The following is a 27,643-nucleotide window of genomic DNA, read 5'->3' as shown; positions in this document are numbered from 1 at the left end:
GATACAAAAAAAACTAAGTGCATAAGTAATTTCTGCTATTTTTCAAATTATTGAAGCCAGATTACGCCATGCAATAAATCGATTTAAATTTTTTTACTCCAAAACTGTGCGTCATAAGAAAAACAGTCGAGACACATTTTCTCTTTCAAATTGAACAAGGAATTCAAAAATAATTTTTATTTTAAGAAAACTCAGTGGCGTATCATCTTTTTCGTTAAAAATATCCAGAGATGTTCCTGTGCGCAAGCCACTGGTGAAACTGAAAACAATATTTTTATTGTAAAACATGTATTGTTGTTAACTGTAAAATTTCAATAAAATATTCTGAGCGGTTTCCGCGATATTTTTAAATTTGCTTTTTATTAAAACTTTAACACCCTGTAGATCGGAAACTAAGCGTTTTCGGAACTTGGTATATTAAGAAATTATATCACAAATCACTTGTGCTATAACCTCCTGCAAGGAATGCATCGACTTACCAAACACCCTGTATATTAGTGTGTAAAGTTTTAATGAAATGGCAGATAGATTCTTACCATACAATACCAATAAAAAAAATCAAATTATTTTCAAACTGAATTTTCTATCTGAAATCTAGAAAATAGAGCATTTGGAATTTCTATAACTTTTTGTCTCAAAATCAACCAAAGATCGATTCCTAAAAGTTTCTCTACATACTGTATTAACACCCTGTACATCTTATTTTCGATGTCATGCGAAGGAATTACTTTTTATTAAAGATGGAAGGTTGTGGTTTTCCTGAACATTGGCTACTTCTTTATAAAAAATCTTCATGTCAAAACAAATTTCCTAATTTCTATAATTTTGGAGTTAAAGCCAAAAATATATATTTTGTTTTTTACTTCTCAGAGACCACTGTAGCAATAAAGTAATTTTTTCTGAATCGACACTGTGACATAAATTTTTTCCCTAGAAGCCCTAGTGGCATATTTAATTCTTCTTTTTTTTTTAATAAGTCAATATTTTCGATTTAGAGGTCAAGGTTATAATTATTTAAATGGAAACCATAGTTGGCCAGTTAAAAAGAGAGATTTATATCGGGAAGCAAATAGTTCTTATTTAATCCATCTATTTAAATTTGTTTTTCTCCATAGCCAGCTATATACAATTATGACACCAGTTGCTTTTTAGTAGAGTATTTGTTTTTGATCATGGCCAAGTTCATTATTTTTATTTAATTTAGAAAAAAAAAGAACCCTTTTTTGGTTTTTGAAATAAGTTAAAATATATATTTTTAGAAAACATTCAACACTATTTTTAACTATGTCACCGCCAACTTTGATTCCATTAAATATTTAACTGATCAGTAAGTTGAAAACCATTACGAGGCAAAAAAGTAGGCCACTGTATTCTATAAAAAAATGTGGTAACATTTTAAGTCAACTGTAGCTGCGACAGAGGTCACACAAAAAATCATTTTTTTTAATTCTTTGGCTGTTCAAATTCAAAATAAAAAAAAAAATTAAGATCTGCTTTCACCCAGAGATTTCCCTCGCAAGTCGCCCATGTTCATAAAACTTAACTTTTATCTTTAATAATAACCAAAATGCCCTAGCATTACACGAAAAATAAAATGCAGTCCTACTGTAAATTATGGACTCGTAAAATTAATGAAAAAAGAAATAAGCTATTTGGTATCACGAAAATTTCATTTATGAGATATTAATACGTTAATCGCCCACGTCAAATAGTAAAATTTTTCCGCCTAAGCCAAAACTCTCTTTAGAGATATTTTTATTGATAACTTTAAAATATTACGTAATAATTTACAAACATTGCGACATATTTTTTCGTAAAAAAAAAATAATCTTAAAATGTGAACCAACGTTTGGTTCTAGGAGCCTATGTATCTGTGAGGCCCCGTGACTCAAACACGGTTCACGCATCATGCAGACTTGCATTGCCTGTTTTGACTTGTTTGTAAAGCTCCAACAGTATACGCTTGTCACCGACGGCACTTGCTTATTCGTTACGTTTTCCTATTTGATACTGAGAGGACGTTCTATTGGAAGTGAATATGAGTGGTGATTACAAAAGAAATCAAGCAGAATTACAAAAAATTTGGGACAAATTTTTGTCTAATTTGGAAGAAGAACCTTTTCAAGGTGAGTCTTCATCAGATGAATACAATCCTAAATCTGATAACCAATATTCTTCAGATGAAGATTTTAGGCCACATAAAAGATGCAAAAGGTAAAATTTTTCATTTATTTTCTCCCAAAATATGATGTAGGTATTTTTTTTACTGTATTGTACTCACAAATTATTTCTTCACCATTTTTTTACATAGTATTATCTAAGTTATTTTTTAGGCCAGAAAGTATTGCATTGACATCTAAGCCAAGAGCAAGTCAAGATCATGATGACGCTATTCCTTCAATGTCCAAGAAAATTTCTCAACCACAGAATATAAACTCGTCTGTAAAAGATGCTATAGAGGCAGTTATTATGATATATTGCACAATGGATAACGACAACTTGGACAATGATGATCCTGATGAAGCAAATGAAGATGCGACTTGATCTAATGTTACCGGAACAGGAAATTTGATTTAATAGGTCCAGTAGGCCCCTCTGACAAAATTAGGGAATCCTATCTGGCTAAGACACCTGTCGATTTTTTTACAATTTAGTAAATCTTATAGTAACCGAAACAAATTGTTATGCTCAACAAAGGATCAGTAAAGGAATTCAGCAACATTCTAGACTGCATAGATGGAAAGACACTGATGTGGAGGAAATTAGCTCATTCTTTGCAATTTGTTTGTGGATGGGCTTAGCAAAATACCCTAAGGTTACACATTATTGGAGAAGAAGCCCACTGTATTCAAATTAATTCTTCCGAAAGATGTCCAGGAACCGTTTTGAGTTGCTGCTGCGTTTGCTGCATTTTAGCAGTAACGAAGATGCTATTCCTGGTGACCGTTTAGCAAAATTAAGTCCTTTGCCGAGACTACTTTCTGACGAATTCAAAGAAGTTTATGTTCCGGAACGAGAAATTTGCATAGACGAGAGTTTAGTTCCATTTAGTGGTCGTCTACTGTTCAAATAGTATATAAAAAATAAACCCTTCAAATTTGGGATAAAGCTGTACAAGATTTATTGCAAAGGAGGATATACATACAACCTGAAAGTTTACACTGGAAATGACAAGGATCCAAATATTAGTGCATCAACAAAAATTGTCCTTGAACTTATGGAACCACTTTTACGGTTCTTTTTACGGACAATTTCCATGAAAGCGTTGGTCTTGCACAGGAGCTCCTAAAACGAGAAACCCACCTAATCGTCACCCTTAGAAAAAACAGAAAACTCAATCCTGTAGAAGTGACCACCAGGAAGCTGAAAAAGGGAGAGATTGTTATTAAATAAAATAACGGGGTGGTTATCCTAAAGTGGCAAGACAAGCGGGAGGTACTTACTCTTAGTACTTGACATATAGCAGACACAACCAAAGTTCAATGACGAGGTGATGATATTGACAAACCGACACATATGCGATTACAATAGTAAATCGTTTATTGATTTATCCGATCAATTGAAGTCGTATTCCATGCCCTTGAGAAAGGGAATAAAGTGGTATCGCAAGCTTGCATTTGAACTGCTATTAGGAACTTTATAGTAAACGCCTATATTCTTTACAAGATGGTACAAAAGGACACATATCTATAATAGACTTCAGAGAAAAAATTGTTCAGAGTTTATTGAAACTGAATTATATGGAAGAAGAAAACGAAAACTACACCAAACAACATGTATTAGAGGAAACCAACTCCAGAAACCACCATAGATGTGTTATTTGCTACGAAAAAATCTGCAGCACTGAAGGTCGAAAACAAGCCCAGCTAAAGGCAAAGGTCGAGGTTATCTTGACAAGCTTGCAACAAATTTTACTGTTCGTCATATTTTTTCAACGTTCATAAGTGTCAAAAATAATTTTTGTACTTATTTTTTTGTTGTTTATGTTTACACGTTTATGTGGTACCATGTTTCAGTTCCTAAATTAGCTTTAGTGGATTTCTGATATTACATTAGATACTAATAAAAAAACTTAAAAACTTTTTTTTTGAATATTTTATCATGCATATCTGTCGAATCAAAAACAAAAAAATCCCAGGGCCAAAGTCTGTTTGGGACGGCCAGGCCCCATAATTTAATAACCCATATGAAGCAATGTAAAGCAAGAACTAAATGGTGATTCACAGACCCGAGAACAAAAGCAAGTCGTGAAGCCCATATATGGGTCACAGGGCCTGGTGGTATAATTTTGTTGAGACTCAGATGTCGGGTCACATGGCGATTAACGTGTTAAAGTTAAAAAATTACTATCTCATTTTTTGAAAACTAAAATATTGAGACGCATCGTGCTCACAAATTAACTCAAAAATATTCATACTGAATAAATTTCCAGTAATACATTTTGACTAATTTTAACATTCTCAAAAAACGTTTTTTAGCAAATTTGGGTACAAAGAACATTTTCTCTGGCAAAACTTTAATACCCGATAAGAAAATGTGAAAATTTCGCTTTCCGAAATCGATATAAAACAGAACGACTTACTTAACGTGTTATTTCAAGATATAAATATTCCTTTTTATTGAAGTTGTCCTAAATTTATGATTTGTCATCCATCCTAACGCTAATTATTTAACAGAAGACAAAGCTTATAGCAATTAAAATAAATAAGATTCACAATGGCATTATAAAACAGAATAGAAATTATTGTTTCTCTTTGCCCCAACACCTAAATATTTATTAAAATATTTTTAACTTACACGTATGTATATATTTATTTGTGCGCCTGCGGCATTTATATATAAAATATATATATTTATTTATTGTCTACTCTGTGCAGTCAATATTCATTTATATTGTATAAACATTATTCTACATGGACTTATAATATTAAATTGTTAATTAAACAAATTTGTTATAAACAATAGTTATGGTGTAAACAACCTATTCTATAGAATATTTGCAAGACCCCTAACACTATCCAAACTGAAAAAAAACTATGATAAACTTTTTTAAGAAAACAAACAAAACTAGTACGTTACTGTTGATTAAAATTATTTTGGATTAGTCACTGCTTAGCAGTTGGTAAAATTATTACTATTAATTACAAGACCTTTAAGGTTACTTTTTATCCTCTACGGGTTAATCACATTGTTAACTAACTAGTTATGAAAAACTATGTTGTACTTTTAGCTGAAGAAATTTTGATTTACTTTTTAAAAGTAGCACCAAGTACGATATATATTCAAGTTGCTTCCATGCGATATATCGCAGTAAACCATTTTACATAGTTGGAAAAAATCCCATAGGGGGAAATACCACATCTTTCGGCATAAAACAGTCATGCACTGTTTTCATGTGATTTTTCATTTTATCGGGTCGCGAAAACTCTTTTTGACAAACAGGACATGGAAATACTTTTCTCTGATGGCCTTCGTGATATAAAAATGCGTGTCGCTGAAAACTATATTTGTTTTTAAATGTTTTTTGGACGTCAACCTTTGCACATTCCGTACACTGATAAACTCCTTCATTTATCGAAGCATACCGGAACAGATTTAAACCTCTAACTGACATTTCCGTGAGCTGTTCCGCGGGGTCTTGACTTTGTGATGTTGCTCTGCGCCTTACCCTCCGTTTCGTCGGTTGTCTGCCACTGGGCGCACTCATGGGTATTGAATTCTGTACAGTCCCTGCACTGGTGGAGGGTGTGGTCATGTTGTTGTTATTATTCAAGTTGTCGGGAGTACTTATTCGACTCGATTCTGGTGTATGGGGTAGCTGATTCGATTGATCTGAATATTCAGGGTGATCGTTACTCTCGGACTTAGGTGTTAACAGCTTTTGAGTAACGGGAGAATCTGTGAATCAGGAAAAACGTAATAAATAAATAATAGGAAACTACTTGAACTATTAAGGTACAGCTTATCAATGTTTATTTATATCAATATCAAAAAAATGTTATCACAAACACAAACTCTAAAATTTAAATTTTATTTTACTTCAAGGCTAATTACTTATTAGTGGATGGCCCATTGAGAACTAATTTAATTTTTGAATTACATTACAAATATATTTCAACATTTGCAATTAAAAAGAATATTTTGTCAAAGAATTTTCAACAGATTTTAATGACAAGAAAAACTATCTACAATAATTTAAGGGGTAAAGCCACTCCAGAATAAAAAAAAAAATTGATTTTTGGATAAATGGTTTAAACAGTGCTTTATTATATGAATAAAAATGGAAAAAGCTTCAGGCAGGAGAAACATCGGGAAGACAAGATTTTTCGAGGTAGAGCACAGCCGCTCGCAGCACACTGCAGTAGTGTTTATTGTAACTCGTTGGAACGTGTGTGCCAGAGGCCAGATTGAGTCTCTGATCAAGCTAAAAACGAAGGGGATGAGGAAAATTTTAATATAGAAGACCATTTATCAGGGATACGTAATTTTCGGATTTACCAAATAAGTGTGAATAAATGCGAAATATGGGAATAAACGCGAAGCGGTACGCTTCTGGTAAAATCTTGGAATTAATTAAGTCCTTCACATAAAATTTAATGAAACGAAAGAGATCTACCATACCAACACATTGGATACATTTTATCCCTTTTCCAAAATTCCGTTTTTTAAAAATATCCACCAAGATGGAGCTTATTGAACGCAACTATATCAAAGTCGCTATCATAGACAACTCGTAGCTGCTTCAGATAAAACAGTCACTCCCGCTATTCTTCAGGTTTTATGCGCAACTAAATAAATTTAAAGTTTATGGTCCTGTAAATAGTATTAATGCGGAGCTATTTAAACACTGTCATCATCAGGCTGTTCTAAGAAAATGTAGAAACAGCAATGTTGGCTTTCAACTAACAGTAAGACTATCTGATACATATAATATACTTAAGTTAAATTTACAAATGTTGAGCCAATATTTTTATTATTCTGTTGCTGATTTGAACATTCGTTTTAGCGAATAAATGCGAAATTTTGGATTTTTGTTTTTGCGAAATTTGATTGTTTTTTTCCGAAAATTACATATCCCCAACCAATTATATAATGCAGGCATAGCTGATTGAAGGTATACATATAACGAATTTCTTATGCTGAATGGCGACAAAAACTTTAAAAGGGTTTTTTAAGAAATCTCTTCTTTTTTAACTGGCCAGAAGTACCTCACAGTTTTCAACGAATCGAACTGAAATTTTGTAGAACATAACTCAGGCAACATCATAGGGGTTTTTCGATTAACAAATTTCATTAATGCAAAATTTGTTCTTTTTTCAATACTTTTTTTGAATGTTCACTAAATCAATAATAATTATTTTTTAATTTCCCTAAGATGTTCCCTAGCTTTTAGTATACAGTGTGTCTGTAAATAAGTGCAAAATATTTTAGGGGGTTGTTGCCGAAGTTATTTTGTGAAAAAAGTTCATATAATTGTAGGTCAAAATATCCTTCATTTCCGAGATAGTGTTTAAATTTTAATTTTTTAATTATTATTTCATAGTTTTAAACATATTAATTCGAAATTTGATGGTTGTATTTTATTTAGCAATATTGACAGCAACCTACTAGATAATGTAGAAATTAAAAATACACAACTTGCAATAAAATATGTTAATTTTTTCCTCAAAAACGGTGCATCCTACGAAAAAAATTAAGAGACCAATTTCATTCAGAATTGATGGCGAATTTCTAAAAAAATATTAAAACTGGAAAAAGTAAGTGGCATACCATTTTTTTTTATCAAAAAAGATTGTGGCATTCTCGCACGAGTGTCACTGGTGCAAGCAGAAATATTCGAATCACACCAAAAAATGCACATTTATCCCTCTAAAGCGTTTTTCAAATTTCGAGTCAATATCTTTACAACTTTGAAATAATTAATAAAAATAAATAAAAAATGAAAATTTAAACATTGTATCTCGGAAACAAAGCATATTTCGCACTTATTTACAAACACCCTGTATAATATCAGAAAATTTTTGTTTTTTGATACCAAGACCATCCGTTAATAAGAAACCCTCCCGGCCGTAGATCCCTCTGAAAAAAAGGTGTCGTTGCTTGCCATCACCTACAGCCGCCATTTTGAATTAGAATCGTTTGAGGAAATTGACAATACTACTAGAAAACATGTACAATAAAGCTTTTTTGTTCCTGACACTATGTACATCTTATATCAATTCTTCCTTGAAAATTCCCAAAAATCACCCATTTTTCCAATCTCTAGAGTGGCGTTACCACTTACTGATGATTCTGGAAGCCATAAACAACTGTTTTTGAACCGAAAAAAGACATGTGCAAACTGTAAAATTGAAATTACACAGATTTAGTCTTTATTACGTCCCTCACAAAAAAAAATATATTAAAGAACCTTTCGTTATTCCAACTGAGTACGAATAAACATTGATAACTACAAATAACAGAAGAAAAACAATAATCAATACAAAAATGATGATACTAGGAACAACTATAAAATAAAAAATAAAAACAAAAAATCATAATAAACTTTATTCGCAGAAATGATTAACTAAAAATACCTATATATTTAACCTCTGTACATAAGGTAACTAAATAAGTGCAAATAAATTATCTAAAATCTAAATGTAAGTATTTAAAAAAGGCTACAAACAAAAAACAGTAAATAATGTAATTATTGCAACATTTACCTTATAGATACATCTTCAGTACTTTCCTTAAAAATAACTAATGAACTAATTCACTTTTCACATAATTTTAAGTTTATTTAGGCAAGAACACTTTAAAACACTACTACAAAATATAGGAATTTATTATTGCCAGTTCATTTTTAACAAATAATCTATATATAACTATAATTAACATTGGTATAACATCTACAATATTAGTAACTTTCAATGAAAAATCATAACAATAATAAAAATAAATTTAAAAAGGTAAAATGCATATTGCCCCTCTTAGTGAAAATATAAAAGTGCAAATGTTGATAAAGTTACCAGTACAAAAAAAAATGTTTAAATTATTTTTATTTGTTATAAAAAAAATTACATAAACATTGTGTATAAATAACAGTATTCAGATTGAATCGATCAGCTTTTTATTTTTAAAGTTATGTAGATTAAAAAGCGAAAAAATCTAATAAAAAATTAAGTAATGGTAGTTTGTACTCTTTCTAGTTATCTGTATGTAATTGTCAATGGAATCAAAATTATTTCAGTTGTTTCCTATTTCAATTTTGTTTTTTATATACAGGGTGTCGCGCTCAAATGCTGTAGCTTCTTTATTTTATGAGATTTCAAATTTTTTTTTTTAGTGTAGTATAAAAAAACTAACTGTAATGCTGCTGTTGAATGCAATACACGGCCAACTAGGACGCGTTTTTTTTGACGTCAAAACAGCTAATTGACATTAGCGATTTTTTTTCCAAAAAACAGATGATGTATTCTCATTCAGCATCCCTTATAAATGTCATCACCAAGTTTCATCAAAATCGATACATCTTCAGAAGAGCACTAGTTGCTCGTGTATTGCATTAATAAAAAACAGCAGTATCACAGTTAGTTTTTTTTATCCTACATTCCATAAAAAAAAAATTTTGAAATCGGCCAAAAAATACCAAAGTACAGGCTTGTATTACATTTCGCGACATCATGGAGTGCTCCTCTGAAGATGTATTGATTTTGTTGCAACTTAGTGGTAAAACGTTTTAAGGGATGCTGAATGATAATACGTAGTTTTTTGAAAAAAAAAAAAATAACATACCAATCAGCTGTTTTAATGCCAAGAAAACACGTCCTAGTTGGCCGTGAATTGCATTAATAAAAACAGCAATATCACAATTATAGTTTTTTTTGGACCACATTCCAAAATAAAAATTTTTGAAATCGACCAAAAAATGAAGTTACGGGCTTGTATTTAAACGCGATACCCTTTATATTGTCGATAAAAAATATATAAATGTAATTTATTTTAGACATTTAAAAAAAAATACATTCATTAGATGAAAACAAAATACGAATTTTAGTCTTCATTTTTACAATCACAATTAGCAGATTATATCTACCTCTGAAATACAAGGTGAATTCTAAATATATGGTAAATTTTATCAGACATTTTTGGTCTGTAAAGGAAATTTTCTTTTTCATCGGATATAAAAAAATTCATGTCATTTCATAAACATTAGGTGACATTATATTATTTGCAAAATATTTTTTTAATAAAAAAGTTTTAGATACTTTGTATCATTGCAGAAAAATTAAAATTTTTTTCATAGAAAATATTGTTCAATATGCAAAAAATTTGTCCTTTTCTTATTCTGAATAATTATTGTTACTTGCCACGGTGGGCTTGAACATGACTTAAATGCGAAGTTTTAGCACCACTGATTTTCTTTCGGCATTCGATTCCTGGAGTCATAAAAAGGCCAGAAAAAAAAATCCACCGTAATCCTTAGAGCCGTTTTCGAAAAAACACCCTTTTTCAACAAAGAAAAATTCACTGTTCGAGATATCGGGATTTTTCTACCTTTCGCTCACTTTTAGTTGCCAAACTTTCCCAATTTGGCAAAAATTACATTTTCCTGAAAGTTTTACACTAGCACACAAACATTTACAAATTGCCCCTTTTACTAAGACCGGGGATACTCATTGACGATTCTCAGAAACAGGTTAAAATAGAAAAAATTTGAAAGAATGATTTTTCATTCGAGTGAGTTTTGCGGTAGTATGTCAACAAGCGAGAATCATGTCATTTATTTCCATCCTTGTTTGATTTGCGAGGTCATTGAACTATCGCCAACCCCCACCCCCCGATTGTTTGTTTACGTTTTGTAATACTCCAGATCGAATGATCAATATTATTTGTGAAATTAGTTAAAACTCCAGATAGTCTTCGACCCTTTGACTGTGAAGTTGTAATTGTTCTCTTCGAAATTTCAATTTCTTCTGAAAGTATGGACAGAAGATCAAAGGATCATGCAGGAACCCATCAAGAAAATCGGGAGCGGATATATTTTCTCTGCCTGCAGAAGAAACAAATGGTCAAAATCAGTGGTAGTTTATGTGTGAATTATGCTGAACAGGATGAACGTTTTCCCAATGTTTTATGTAATGCTTGCAAAATTATCTTATATCGGTCAGTGAAGTGTGGAAGTATCGAGAAAATAGCCCTGCCGGACTATACAGAGTTCAAAATTTTGGAGAATACTCGGCCGATTTTCTTGATGGGTTCCTGCATGATCCTTTGATCTTCTGTGCATACTTTCACAAGAAATTGAAATTTCTGAAATCAAAGGGTCGAAGACTATCTGGAGTTTTAACTAATTTCACATATAATATTGCTCATTCGATCTGGAGTATCACAAAACGTAAACAAATAATCGGAGGTGGGGGTTGGCGATAGTTCAATGATCTCACAAATCAAACAAGGATGGAAATAAATGACATGATTCTCCCTTGTTGACGTACTACCGCAAAACTCACTCGAATGAAAAATCATTCTGTAAATTTTTTTCTATTTTAACCTGTTTCTGAGAATCGTCAATGAGTATCTCCGGTCTTAGTAAAAGGGGCAATTTGAAAAATATGCTTGTAAATGTTTGTGTGCTAGTGTAAAACTTTCAGGAAAACCTCATTTTTGCCAAATTGGGGAAGTTTGGCAATTAAAAGTGAGCGAAAGGTAGAAAAATCCCGATATCTCGAACAGTGAATTTTTCTTTGTTGAAAAAGGGTGTTTTTTCGAAAACGGCTCTAAGGATTACAGTGGATTTTTTTTTCTGGCCTTATGACTCCAGGAATCGAATGCCGAAAGAAAATCGGTGGTGCTAAAACTTCGCATTTAAGTCATGTTCAAGCCCACCATCCCGCATTGTCAATAGTTTAATTTTCTCTATACATAACAAAGAATTTAAATATTAATACCCTTAATCGCAGAAAATTTTACTGACATAAAATATAGTGTCTCAAATTGCTCTATAGAAGTTGGGCCCCGCATCTATCCTCATGGAAAACCGGTCCCGGTCGAATGGTATGAAACTTTGCCAAATAATGGTCCTCAATGTGTCGATCAAAAAAATCCATGGGACCTAGGTTTGAGAAACTACTGTTCTGAAGTTACAGCCTTCTGAAGTTATCGAATTCATGTGCTCGATGACCATCAAGTCAAGTTTTCTGAAGGTGCTTCAGCTATTTTCTAAAGACCGAGGAATGCTGTAAAAACATAAGATGTCGCTCAAGCAGTACGTGTCGCTATCGCTGTTCTTCAGTAGGTGCTTGACCGATTTTCTGAAGACTGAAGGATGATACAGCTATTTTGACCACGGATTTGCATTCAGCACACGAAAATACATCAAGAAGCAGCTAGCTTGGTCACTATATAAAGAAATATTTGCTTTTAGTCGCCCGTATATCATTGGACTTGATGGTCATCGAGCACGTGGATTTTTAATTTTTTCAAACTTAGGTCCCATGGACTTTTTTGATCGACACATTGAGGACTATCATTCGGCAAAGTTTCGTACCATTCGACCGGGACCAATTTTCCATAAGGATAGTTGCGGGGTCCTTTCACCCAGTGGTAGAATTTCTCAAAATAAGAAAAAAGTTTCCACAATCATAAATCCAAAAATATCTCATTTCATGTTTATTAAAATATCTCTGAAGATGTTTGATATAGACAAATGAAACTTTAGTTAATTAACCTCATTAAAGGTAAGAATCTATAGATTTGGTACAGATTTATCAAACAATGGCATGGATACTGCGAAGCACTGTCACTAGTCACTTTCAGAATTTCACCACTGACTATTTTGATTTTATTTTTTAATTTAAAAAAGTCCATTCCTCATGTAGCTCTAAGAAAAAAAATATATATTTCACTTTATTCAAATAATGAGCCATTATGGCATAATTTTTTATTAATTTTCTGAATTTAAAATAAATAATACATAAATACATTGTTGAATAAACTGAAAACATTTCTAAAAATATATAAATTTTATATTTTATATATTTTTAATATTTTCTTCCAAAATCTATGAAAAAAAAAATAAATAGCCACTTCAATGATTGAAATAAATAAAAACTTGAAAGCAACTTATCAAATAAAGTAAGACTTTTTAGAAATAACATTCACACAATAGGAATCAAATTCTCTTCAACTTTCAAAATAATTACTGGAGTCAAAATGTTGAGATTCTTATTATCGGTACCTTCCAGCATCTCTATCACATATTTGTAAGTCAGTTCAGTGTGTTTTTGGCTTTAAATTAGGAAAACTATTATCCAAAATTTCATCAAACATCAACAGAGATTTTTAAATAAATATACTTATACATTTTTTTTAAGTTTGTTATGTATAATTCAGAACACTTTGTTAGTCATCCAATGCAAAGACTTTAAAGTATGTAGAATAAAATTTGGAAAGAAGTCTCAACACTTACTTAAACAGAAAAAGTGCAATGCTATACATGATGTTGCAATATCCCAACAACCAAATTTTGTAGCACTCTCTGCTAAAAATAAAAAAGCAAGTTTATATAAATATCGGCAAATCTCTTGTTTTTGAACTAAAGGCAGATAAAATTTTACTATTTTTATTATTTCTGTTCAATTATATTTATGTTTTTCAAAATAAGCTCAATATGTATCTTTAACAACTTTCTGAGGGCTGACATAATGACAATTATCAATGGAAATAATCAGAAAAATACTTTTTTTTAATCAGAACTACTTTAATCCTCCCAACATATTTGTTGAATCTATTCTTATGAAAAATTTGTTTTATTCTTAATTTTTTCGATGTTTTTTCGATGTTGTGATTTTTTATGTATCCGTAACTGTTTGGATTCATCAAAATGTGACTTAAAGCATGGTCTATTACTTCTGAGGTCTGGCGGTTAGCTTTAAATTATGAGAAGAAACAAATGAAAATAACTAAAAAAATAATAAAACTTCATCGCTTTGTATCTCAAAAACGAAAGTTATTGCAGTTCATATGAACTCTTTTTATTTTTGGTCGTCACATTGTAACATTATGGACAGATCGCTTACAGAGAGACAATTTGTTTTTAAATATGTGAGTATACTTATATGTAAATGAGCTTATATGAATTAAAAGTGAAGAACTAAAACATTGCAACACACTGTCTTACAATTAGACAAGATAGATTAAATAAATGTGAGATATTTAAATTCCTTCGTTAGGCAAATTTTTTCAATATTCCATTAGCTTTGTTCATAACATATTTTGACAATTAAGGACCAAAAATACAGTTACTATTTAAATATTCCTCAGACCTTAAAGCATCTCCATTTGAAAAGTTTGTTCTATACATATATAATTTGCAACCTTCGGTCTTATTTTATGGTTTCACTGTTTCTTTGCCATTGTATTAAAATTTGCACTTTTGTGTTTGTTTTTCCACAAATACACCTAGCCTATAATAGTGGAAGAATGTAAACATATGCATGTGAATGAAATTTTTTGTACTGACTCGCTTCCTTCAATTCTCTTTTATCTAAGACACCTTTTCTGTATCTACAGAACCTAGAGACCTTTAAAACTTAAATCCTCCTTGAGGAATTCTTAATAAATAAATATAAATTCGGACCTAAAACAAAACATTGCTAAAAAAATAATTTCTTCACATTCCTCAACATTAAAATTGTTAAAAATTAAGTTCCAGGTACCAATGACAAAAATTAAAATACAGTAGAATCTCATTAATCTGACCCTGGCAGGACCAATCAATTTTTCCGTATAAACGAAAAAGTCCATTAAGTAATACGAAAGTTATAAGAAACATTTCAAAGGAAGAAATTTTAAAACTATAAGAAAAATTGTTTCTAACAACTTTCTCAGGAAACTTTATGGGAGATTTTTCTGAATGAAATTTAAGATTGCCAATTTGCCACCAAATATTACCCAGAGTTTCTGATTTTTTACATTCCATTAATAAGTCTGTGACATATTTGACATTTATAATGCGTTTACAAAAGCTTTCTTGTGATTTAAAGATGCCAGTTCAAGTTACATAATTTTTCAAAAAACGCAGAATCAGGTTACTATTTCCATTAATTTTACCTGCTAGTCTGGAAATTGAACTTTTTTTAATGTGCTTAAAATACAGTAAGTGTATAAAACTAAATCCCATAATTGATTTTTTTTAAGCAAATACATATACACTCACCGGCATGAAAAACGGAGCACTCGCATTTGTTTCAAAAAATCTAAGAATTCAGATGTTTTATTTTTCTAATAATGCAAACATAAGCAAAACAAAACTTTTTAAACCATTTTCAAGAATGCTTTAAAGATTATTTGATAATTTTGAACAAAATTTATGAAATCTGAATGATAGTAGGAATCTTATTCCTTAAAAGTTTGTGGGCTCAGGATACATATGCGTGTTTTTAAATTGTTTTGTAAACGTCAAAAAGTTAAAAAAGGTTGAAAGTAATGTTGAGTTGCGTTGTGTTAGTTTAATCACATGAATAATGGCTGTAAATTCTGAAACAGTGGCTGCTGTTGTTGCATTGATTCAAGATGGAAGAAGTCAGGGATATGTTGTCCAACAATATCAAATATTGAATAGCATAGTCCACCGTATTTATGGACGTTTTGCGGAAACTGGATCTTACAGCAGGCGACCTAGAACTGGTCCTCAACGGAGAACCAATGCCCACGATGATCGTTTTGTTGTCATGCAAAGCCTTCGGAATCGGTGTGCTACAGCTGTACAAATCAGAAATAGGCTTCAGTACGTTCAAAATACCAATGTAAGTGAAATGACAGTTAGATGTCGACTTGGAGAAGCGAATCTGACTAGTCGTAGACCTGCAACAGGACCAGAACTTCTCAGACATCATCGCACTGCACAACTTCAGTTTGCTAGAAATCACCAGTGTTGGGGTGAAAACGAATCTTGTTCACCGGATGAGTCAAGATTTAATTGCAGTCTCTGCATGGTCATGAGAGAGTATGGCGAAGGCCACAAGAACGTTTTACCGAATGTACCATCAGTCCTAGAGTCGGATATCAAGGGAGTTTAATTATGGTCTGGGCTGGAATTTCTCTGGACGCGCATACAGAACTCCATATTGTTCCAAGGGGCTCCCTCACAGCTAGGGTTACCAGATCTATGTTATAACAGACCCTCAGGAAATCTGTGAGACAAATTGTTTTCGAAGAAATCAATGTCTTAAAAAAAAAGAACGTAATTAGGAAATATCTACTTTGTGACAGACCTGGAGGAAATAATTGATGTCTAAAAAAAAAAGGATGAAATCAGGGAATGTGGGAAATGTACGATTTTTCCAGAAAACCCGGAAAAATGACATGTTAACCCGGAGTCCGAAGATGTACCATCAAAACTCGAAGACTCTGGGTCAAACTCGGAGATCTGGCAACCCTACTCACAACTGCTAGGTACATTGCTGAAATTCTCCAAGATTTTGTTGTTCCTTATACCGGTTTCATGGGAGATGAACTTTCTGCTAATGCATAATGCTAGACCCCATACTGCAAGAATGACGTGACAATATATGAATGAACGAGGTAAACATTGCTGTTATGGAGTGGCCAGCATTAAGTCCAGATGCCAACCCAATTAAGTATATTTGGTACATGCTTGATCGATGAATTCACAGTCGACTTCCTGCACCACCTTAAATCAGCTTCAAGATGCTCTTGTGGACGAATGGGAACTTATTGCCCAAGAGAAATGAGGGACCTGATTTTAGGCATGCCAAGATGAATTAATGCAATAATAAGTCGTGGGGGTAACACTCATTATTGAAAAACTTTTATTGAATGGAAACTGTTTTAAGTTTTGGTTATTTTTGCTTTAGTTTGCCACAATACTTTCTTGCGTTTTTTTGATTTTGTTCACATTTTGTTGTAAAACTTACGTGTGAATCATGAATAAATATTTTCTTATTAAATATCATAGAAAATATTTTATATCGATAGTGTTTACACTAATACAGAACAGAAACATTATAATCAATTAAAAAAATAAGATTATTTTAAAAACTGTGACTTCCCTTTTTCGTGTCGGTGAGTGTAGTTTTAGGGTAATTTAATATTGCTGCTATTTTATCAACCAATAAAAAGATTGAATCCTTATGTGCCACAAATACTGTCGATAGATTGTCAATTTTTTTATACAGTGGCCCTCTAGATGTATCTACTTTTTGAATCACTTATTAGGATCTAGTTAGCAATCCATAGCCTATTAGTTTTTATTTTGAATTTTTTTATCAGTTATCATGTAAACTCTTAGAATTGAAATTTCACTCATTTATAAGACGGAATAAAGTTTTGTACACTTATATTTTTAAATTTAAGTTTGTTTCAGTTTAATAATCTAGAAAGCCTGAAAATGATAAATTAGTCAATAACTAACCCTAGTGATCATAATGGACAAATAATAGAGACTGGAAGATTTATATGCAGACTCTATTATTTACCATTTTTCATCTTCAGATATTTCCAAAGCCTTCTAGAATCTGAAACTGAAATAGAAACTTCGTAAATTAAAAACTTTTTTAAGTGTGACAAAGAAAAATATTTGAATTTCATGAAATATTAGAGATATAGGTTTTTAAGTGACACTAATTAATACGACATAACCCAATTTTTTAATTAAAAAAAATTCTGCTTTTTTCAAAAATCGTTTCTAGAAATTACATCAAGCCTTTACCATCATCAAAATTAGTGCAGCAAGTAATTCTGTATATAATGTGTCCACGGGTTGAGTGCAGATGGGGTGTAAATGACAACAATTTTTCGAGTTGAAATTTGAGCTTCTGAGCATCATCCCTGCTTGGCCTTAAACTAAGAAGTTAAAAAAATTAGTCCAATTAATTAATGTACAGGGTGTTTTTATGGTGAATTTTCAAAAATTGTCAAGAGCAGTGACTTTACTTTTAAAAATATCAAACATTTTTACTTAGATAAGTTGTTAGGAATTAAAAGTTATGACAGATTGGTAATTTTCAATTTTATCGGCCAACTTTGATTTTTTTTCTTGTTTTTTTTAAATCTCTCCTTGGATTGAAAGCAATCTGTTATTTGTTTATGTCAATCCCACATGTCAAATTGGTGTGGTATCTCTTATGAACGCAAATCGTTCGAGAATGGCTAGATGGTCAATTTCCTGGATGGTAGATTGGGCGAAATAGTTCAATTCCTTGGCCTCCTAGAAGCCCTGATTTAACTGTAAGGGACTTTTATTTATGGAGCTATCTCAAGCAGAAAATCTATGAGTCCTCGTTGAATAACGATTTATTTGAATTGAAACCAAGAATAAGATACAATTAATGCCATCCCAATTCAAGTAATCCAAAACGCCTACACATAATTTATCCAGCACACTGAACGATGTGTAATGGTTGGTTGCAGAACATTTGAATAACTTTTATATTATTTGTTTATTTATGTTTATTATATTAGTTAGGTTTTTTTTTAAATAATTAGGAATTTGTACTTTGTGGTTGTGAAACGTAAAAAAGTTGGCCGATCAAATTGAAAATAGACATACTGTCATAACTTTTAGTTTTCAACAACCTTTCTATGTAAATATTTTTCATATTTTTAAAAACAAAGGTACTTGACAATTTTTGAAAATTCATCGTAAAAACACCCTGTATACTAGTTGAATTAATTTTTTCAACTTCTTAGTTACCAAGCAGAGATGATGCCGAGGTCAAATTTCAACTCGAAAAAATTTTGTCATTTACACCCCACGTGCCCTTAATCCGTGGGCACACTGTATATTGTAAAAATCAGTTTTACAGGGAGAGTGTCCTTTTTGTTAATAGACCACAATGTACACACTATTTTTTTCTTATTAGAAATATAGGTGGAAACTTTTAAGTCCTTTATTTCATTAGTTACTTTAAATACAAAATGCAAAAAAAATGCAAGCATAATTTTTGCAGTATTATTAAATAAGCAAAGAAACAAAAAAAATGTCAGGTCATTGCCAGTTTCCGCATTATTCTTTTCATATGTATTTTACAAATAAGTGAACTAAAGTTGATTTGAAAATACTTTTTTTTTTAATTTTTTTTCTCGTTATTTTACCATTTTCTAGGTTGAAAAAAATTTCAATTCTGAAAATTTCAAATCGATATTTTAATTTCTAAAGGTCACTCATAATTATTTTAACTTTCAAAGTACTATATTTTCGAGCAACTGCTAAAAAATAAACGAACTAATAATTTTTTTTTATTGAATTTGATGAACAAAAGAATAGAAATAAATCGCGACCTTAAATTTTAAAAAATTAAAAAATTATAAAAATTTTATACTCGGTGCGATAGTATATTTTGCCTCGAGAAATTTTTTAAGTGTCTTGTGATTTATTTCTATTCTTTAGTTCATCAAATTCAATAAAAAAAATTATTAGTTTTAGAAATTAAAATATTGATTTGAAATTTTCAGAATCGCGATTTTTTGAACCTAGAAAATGATAAACAAGAAAAAAAATTTAAAAAATAATTGAATTTTTGACGATTTTGGATATTTAAAAATATCTTGAGCGACCTCTAAAAAAATTTTTGAGCTGATTTTTTGAGGGGGCTCTTAAAACATGATAAACTAACATATTTTCATAAGAGACGAAAAAAATATTAGTTTTTTTTTCGGCCACCCTATACAACATATTTGGTATTTTTAGAATGTCCTCAATGTGATCAACCGAAGTGATACTAAAAAAATTTATAAAGTTTTCATAATTTTTATGTATGGTGAGATCATGTGAAGTTAATGATGATTAAAAAACTATCTTACTCAAAGGCGCAACCTTAGCACAAAAATTCAATCCAATAATGGACGATCTATTAAACGAAGTTCTACTGTATTCATTTCCATCTCACCTTGCATTTGAAAAAAAAATAAAATAAAATAAAGACCATTTATGAATGGTTAGAAAGTACCGAGATTAATTGCTGAACAATTATCTTTTTCATTTGGTAGTCCCTAAGTAATAAAAGGTAATTGTAGGAAGCAAATTTAAAATAACTTTTGAAAATAAAACCCTTATAAGTACAATACATTCACTGAACGTCATAACTAGAAAACATCGAACTTTCCTATAAACAAAATTCATAAAATCTATTTCTAACATTGTTATAACATTTCATCTAAAAAATATATAGTATATATTTACAAATCACACAAAAATCTGTACAGCAGTACTGTTACATTTTATAAAAAATATTTGGATTCTCTAGACAATATAAGTCTATAAAGTTTTATAAAAAAAATTGCTTCTAAGGCACTCATGTTGCACTTTGTTTGTGTATGATTTTTAAGTGAGCAAGCATGTTATCTTTCCTTGTAAATTCCTTTCCGCAAACAGGACAGGAAAACATTTTTACGTCAACTTTATGAGACGTCATATAGTGTCGACAGAAATTGCTTATATGTGTGTATAGTCTGTTGCAAACCGTACACCTATATACATTCTCTCGTTCTCTCACACAAAAGTCTCTCGCCGATTTTTCAGGATCATTAATTTTTTTCGAATAATTTACATATTTAAACGATTTACTGTCAAATGCGGGGTCATCCAACACTATATCATAATTTGCGAAATCATCTAAATCTAAAACAGATTTGCTTTTCTTTTTCTTTGGGCTACTAGTGGTATTGGTAAAACTATCTAAGATCATTTTAGGATCTAATTTTATATCTAGACTTTCGTAATTCGAATCTATCTCCTGGATATCATTATCGTTTTCTTCCATTTCTACATCAGACGTTGAATAGTCTTGGTCCTGATATGGCAGGCTATATTCTTCATGCAATGATGAATTAAAGTCTATACATTGCATACTATTCGATGAATTAAGTTTTTCCTTTTCATCTGAAAGAAAATAAAAACTAAACATTAACCGCCTTCTTTTATAATAATTGCATAAAAAAATTAGATACATGCTAGATATATAGAAAGAAAATATATTTTAAGAACATTAAATTCTATTACAAACTTATTATTAGGAAAGTGCACTAGGTACTTATCACTCGATGCTGTCAGTAAAACTAGTGAAAATGAAAAGCGATGTATATGGATTATAAAATACCAAAATCTCTCTTATTTGTTCATTTTAGTTACTTAGTTCACTAACATACAGAGCCTTCAAAAATGATTACAAGCCACCTGACCAGTAATATTGTTGGGAACAGTAATTATATTTCCTTCACGTTGGCAAATAAATTTCAGTAAAATTAAAACAATAATATCAAAATTAGATTAAAACACAAAATTTTGTTTCACCGACGGGTAATTGGTGTAATTTTCACCCAGTCAGCGATCGCATTATTTCGAGCGTAGACGTAACAGTTTGTCATTGTTCACTGGAAACGAATCATTAATATTGGTGACGCCAAGATCTAGAAAATTTTCGTTACCAGTACCAATCGTGCAATGTTGGTTGCCTAAGCTCTGCAGTCACGTGGCTTGTAAACATTTATGAAGGCTCTGTATAATACATAAAACGTGTCAAATGTGAAAAAGCATTTTCCTTCAAAATATTTTCTTATACAAACATCAATCCTTCAAACTGTTATTTCAGTAGATATGTACAGGATGTTAAGGTTTTCAAATATCTAAATATTTTCTTATTTTTTCTGTAATTAGAAACTGTATTGAGGCACACATATCCCATTTTGAACACTTTTTGTAAAAGTTTTAAATTTATCTAAATCTTTGTATACTGATATTTTATTTTATATTTTATTTATTTAATTTCTATTTTTTACCGAATACTGGGAAACTATGAGCTACAAATTAATAGAGGAACTATACTCCTAAAAATAATGGTACAAGATTCTATAACCCTTTTTTTAAATTTCAATGTTAACAAAGTTGCAAAACCCCAAGGAAATTTTATTAGTTAATACTTTTCCATGACTTTTTTGGTAATCGTTTTTTTTTCAAATTTTGTACTCTAATTAGTGGCAACAAACTACACTCAGAATCAATGTCCCTTATTTGCAAGAAAATTGATTATAAAATATGTATTTAATATTTTTGGGTTAGGGTATATTCTGCAATCAAGTTTTCCACGGAAATCACGGTAAATTATTTTTAAATTTCACAATTTTCATTAATTACATAATGTTATTCAAAATAATTTGTTGATGAAGTGCTTACAATAACTGTACCATTATTTTTATGACTAGAACCATCTAAATTTATTGCTACTTACAATTAAATACACTTCAATATATGCATTTACTCAAATGATATTTGTTTAAATCAAAAACGAGAACATTGAAAGAAAATGTTTACACATAAAAATATTCTGTTGTATTAAGTTCTGTACAATAGGGCCAAACATTTTTGCAAAAATATAAGAAAAAGTAGAATTCAGTATTTCTTTCTCAGAATCAGAAAAATATTTGAACTACAAAAAAATAATATACCTTTGATTTAATATGTGAAATGTAACAGGAAAAGATGAAATGTTTTGTAATATGTAATGTCAGAGCATGCACATTTATAACTTATATGCAGACATTATATTAGAAAGTAAGGTTAAAAGATACAACAATGAACCTGTATCTGCATAATAAAGGTACATCAGATATATCCATGTAATAATATTGAATTTAATGAGCAAATATATTGCTGTCCAAATAGAGGCCATATCTCGCCTACACAGGTATTTGTATTTTGTTACGTAAAACTCGATTAACTTAGACATTTACATGAACCTTAAGGGATGCAATCAGTTAACAGAATTATAATAAAATGCTTTAAGAATTTGCTTATGCATCATTTTTATTTTCTTAATTTTTCATGTGCAAATATCTAAGCAGACAGTTTTCTTTCCCCAAAAAATATTTAATACATATGCAGTGGGAGCTAGTTCAACAATAAAATAAATTTTCAGGGATTATCAAAGATTTGGTTCCTTGGTTGCCTACTTACTGATCAAAAATTAATAAGTAGATTTTGTTTGAATTGAATATTTGTGTACTTATCATGACAATGAAATTAGGTATATTTTATATAAAAATTATTGGTTGTGAAAAATTTTCATACATTTCATAATGTAGATTAAAAATATATAGCACGATTCGATTTATAGACGTAAAGTCATTCATATAATGAATACAAATAAATTTCCTTTTGAATTTCAAATAATTTCCTAGTAAATAGACTGAAGCATGCGCACACTTAAAAAAGATAATTTTTCAAAATTGCAAATTCTAGGCTCGTGTGATTTTGTTATTAGCAATTTTTTAACTGAATTCTAATAACTAAAAGTTATCATATAGCCCATACACCGTACAAGGAGTGACCGCAAAAATCGCCCGTTTTTTCACAATTTGCAGAGAACTAAAGAAAATGATAAAAATATGTTTTTGGTCTCAAATTACTCGTCGTAAAAAATTAAAATGAGCAGTTTTTAGTTTTTTGAAAATATTCAAAAATCACCCCTATTTAGAGGTTGAAAAGACGCCCAAAATGAAGAATTGAATATAACCAATAAATATAAAAATTATTAGCATGTAAATTTTTCTATCGAATGATTCTTGATACAAAGAAAGATTTATTCTCATGACTGAAATAAGCATATTGAATTAGAAAATCCACCCTTAAGCGCGCTCAGAGGGTGGAATCAACCCCAAAAATAGAGAATATCAGAAATAATTGTAAAAATTCCAAAAAAATATATTAAGATAATTCACATGCTAATAGTTTTTATATCAATTGGTAATATTCAAATTCTACATTTTTTGCATTTTTTCAACCCCTAAGTAGAGGTGACTTTTAAAATTTTCAAAATACTAAAAGCTATGCTCATTTCAGTTTTTTACAACAAGTAATTTGCGACAAAAAACATATTTTTATGTATTTTTTTAATTATCTGCGAGTTGTGAAAAAACTGGCAAAAATCACAGGTTTTTTGCGGTCACTCATTCTATACAAGATTCATTATTAAATTTTGTTCACAAATTTAAAAAGATAACAGGTTCTTGGTAGGTTTTAATTTATAACATTTACTCTTTTATTATTTATTAAAATTACACTTTTTCTTACACGTTTAATCCATAACTAGAAAATATTGAATAGGTCAAGACAATGGGTGTAAATGATTGTCATATTATTAGATTCTAAATAAAAAAATTGTTAATCTTAAAAAAAAATCTAAGAAATTTAATAACAATCATAGTAGCTCAGGATTTACAATTTTGAGAGATATAGTTTCAAAATATCCACATACTTAGGACCCATTTAGCAGAAAAATATTTGAAATTTATTTGGTTTTTACTTAGGTATGTATTCTGTTAATTAATGGTGTGTCCACTATACATCGGGACTAGCTGTAGAAACCAAATATAAAGAAATTGCATGAGGAATATGGTAGAAGTTCGGAGAATACCTTTATCTGCAAAATATGATGTAAAATATTTTAGCCACTAAATATTTTAAATATTTAAAAATTTTGAATATTGGAAAAACTGAATATGGCAGAAAGAAAATAAGAAATAAGTTTTCTTTTTACAAATGATTCCAAAGTATTTGATTTAATAAGGAACTGATTGTTCAATAAAATATATTTTCTTCTAACATTAAAACAAAATAAGGTAATAGGAAAATAAAAATGTTGTAACTACAATTTTGATCAGTAGGAAATGAATGCCACCAATTATTTCTAGCCACAAACTAACTCAATGTACATGCCCATTTTCAAAGTCCACCACCAAAAAGCAGAATGCAATGTACAATACTGTTATAATAAATAATACTGTTATAAAGGGAAAAGCTATAGGGAATAAGCCGCGTCTAAAATGTGTGGATAGAAGATTAAGTGATGTAATGTGACACATATGAATTAGTAATGTTAAAAACAATGGCTCATTCCTTTAACTCTTCCCTTATCACTAAAAATATTCATTAACTCACCTCAAAATGTGATGCACACAATTTTAATTCACTAAAACAGCACTATAGCTTTTCCCTTCACTCACATAGTTATAAATATTTAAATACCGATAAATAATATATCTGCAAATTTAAAATTTGTTACATGTTTTCCGTTGACTTATAATGAAATTACCTGAAAGGAATTTATTTCCATTTTAAATATATAGAAAAACAAATTTTTAATCGACATATCGGAACATCATTAAAAAAATGACCAAATCGTATTTAGAATACGTTTAAACTTAAATTCATATTTAAATTAATACCAACACTAAACACATCAAATCTTGATTTTGAGATAGATTAAGGTGCCTTTTAAGTACCTATTTGAATAGTTAAATATCAGTAAAATCATAAAAAAATTTTTAGTGATTACTTATTTTTAATTTTTTAATTTTTAAAAGAAAAAAAATAAAGTAATAAGGCTCGAGGTGACAGGGTCCAGTGTTATTATTAGCCAGATATATAATTCATAAAAAAATATGTCTTATTTTATTTTTTATTGTAATTTATCATCAAAAATTAAAATAAAATTGTGACTAAATAAGCTTAACTTTTTTATAATTATTATTTTTAATCCAGAGTAAAGTACATACCTATTTAAATATGTTCATAAATTTTTTACCCCTAATGGAGAGCAACATTGGACGACAGTAAAAAATATTTGGTTAACAGTATAAATTATAATTTAGATGTTATTTAAACTTACCAGAAGACTGGACATCATCTGAGGTTTTTGAATTATTAAACGTTTGCTCTTTAGAAGTGCCAGCGACTGGCTCCGTATCATCCTTTACTTTATCATCGTCATTGTCTGGTTTTCCAGTACTGGTGTCAGAGTTATTTCCAGTAAAATTGTCCATTCCCATTTTAACTTCCAGCATTTCCGGACTTCCTTGTACTATATCCTTATTATCATAATCGTCAGGTCCGTTCGAACTACCCGAGAGTTTCCGAGGCCTGCCTCTTTTCCTCTTCGGCTGTAGTAATGCGTTACCTAACATGTTTAAATTATTTCCGAACCGTTTGTTTTGTTGCAGGCGTTGCAAATGGGGCATATTGGCATTCAGATTTTGTTGAGTGAGAGAAGAAGTTATAGTATCACATTTTTCTTCATTAACTTCTGTTAAACCCTTTATCCTGAGACTTTCGGCTACCCTTAAAAAAGCCGTTAACCTATCTTGGTCTACGCTTACCTCACCTCTGTACATAAAGTCCAATAAACTTCTCATATCACTATAAGGTACATCTTTTAATATAACTATAGGGTGTTTGTCAGGATGATTTATAAATAATGCTTGAAAATAAGGACTACACGCTGAAAGAACCATTTTGTGTGCTCTGAGAAGTTGTCCTTCGACGGCTAAAGTAACATCTACAAAACTTTCGTCATGTAGCAGTTGATCGAATACTGATAGTAAGTTTGATTGATGGTTATTCCATCGTAAGCAAAAACGTTGGGAAGACATTGCTGGTGCTGGGACTGCCAAGCCAGGTTGATGATATTGTGTCTGCGGTGGGTATCGATAGGTTAAACTTGACATTGGCGGTACAGGTGGAATTTTGTATTTTTTTTGGAGACCACTAAAACAAATAAAAATATAATGTCACTAAATCACAACAATTTTAATGTCATCAAATAGCATATTTTTATAATGACAATATAAGCTTAGTACAGGCATACTTTTTTTTTACAGAAAAATTAATGCATTATAATCTCAGTTACCTATTAAAACAAATTTTATTTGTTGTTACATGGACAGAAAGGAGAGTAGAACAAACTTATGTATTAAAAATTTATTAAAATTGTCTAATTATTTATATCATTAATAAAAATTAATTAGAAAATATTTAAGAGACAGGAGTTCTGACCGATAAAATCAGAAAAATGTAAACACCACTGAATAAAATTTGAAGCACTTAAATAATTTTTTACAGGTATATTTGGTTAAATTTTATGAGCAGTATTCAAAATTAATTATAAAGCAAAAAAATAAAACATTCGAATATTGCGCCTAAAAATCAAGGCCTATATGATTATAATGATCACACAGGTGTCCACATAGAGATGCCGAATCGTTCTTGAACTCCTATATTACATCATATCAATTCTTGCCCCTCCCGCAATGTAGCATCTAACATCATTGAACATAAACATTGCAACTTGTGCAGTGTAAATATACATTATTTCTGAATTTGAAATATATTCCTGGTAAGAGACAACCCCTCGCGAAAAATGGCACAGCCCTGCGCCATGTTTAAAATCACTTATCGCGGAGAGCTACACCCCGCCTACTACGATACGAAAGCCAGTTTACGCAACCCTTTGCTTTAATTAACTAAATTTAAACACAACAAATGCTAAATTACTACTCTGTGATAATAGAATGAAAATGTGGGTGAATTAACACAAGCTGCGGGTACAACATGAGGGTTTACATATTGATTTATAGAAATATATTGATTTTAAAAGCTAGGGTAAATCAAGTCGACGACCCTACTCAAAATAAATTCAATAGTTTTCTTTGGCCTACACCTTGTAAACGACTGAAACTCCGCAGGAAAATAGATAACAAAGTTAGAAATATTTTTATAGGTTACCTTTTTAAAGTGACACCATAAAAACAAAAGGGTTGAATCCCTAAACAGGATAACTAAACACCACAACACTTTTAAGACGCC

The 27,643-nt window shown here is 30.5% G+C and overlaps 1 protein-coding gene across 1 annotated transcript; it reads right to left on the bottom strand.

Annotated features, from left to right (window-relative positions):
* Nucleotides 1–961: 961 nt before the first annotated feature.
* Nucleotides 962–27,643, bottom strand: LOC108917614 (protein tramtrack, alpha isoform-like). The gene is made up of 3 exons (XM_018724314.2): nt 27,563–27,643; nt 25,671–26,545; nt 962–5,898 (listed from the first exon to the last, which is right to left on the bottom strand). Exons 2-3 carry the CDS (start codon nt 26,503–26,505, stop codon nt 5,321–5,323), a joined length of 1,413 nt encoding a protein of 470 aa, XP_018579830.1. The 5' UTR covers nt 26,506–26,545; nt 27,563–27,643; the 3' UTR covers nt 962–5,320.

Source organism: Anoplophora glabripennis, unplaced genomic scaffold (genome assembly GCF_000390285.2).
Source record: "Anoplophora glabripennis isolate ALB-LARVAE unplaced genomic scaffold, Agla_2.0 scaffold58, whole genome shotgun sequence".
NCBI classification, from domain to species: domain Eukaryota; kingdom Metazoa; phylum Arthropoda; class Insecta; order Coleoptera; family Cerambycidae; genus Anoplophora; species Anoplophora glabripennis.
This window is presented reverse-complemented; position numbering and strand designations above follow the sequence as displayed.

Excerpts from the sequence above, each read along its gene's own strand:
- LOC108917614 (XM_018724314.2), bottom strand. The coding sequence starts at position 26,505 with ATGTCAAGTTTAACCTATCGATACCCACCGCAGACACAATATCATCAA. Across the intron at positions 5,899-25,670 it reads AGATGATGTCCAGTCTTCTG|ATTCTCCCGTTACTCAAAAG; the intron begins GTAAGTTTAAAT and ends CCTGATTCACAG.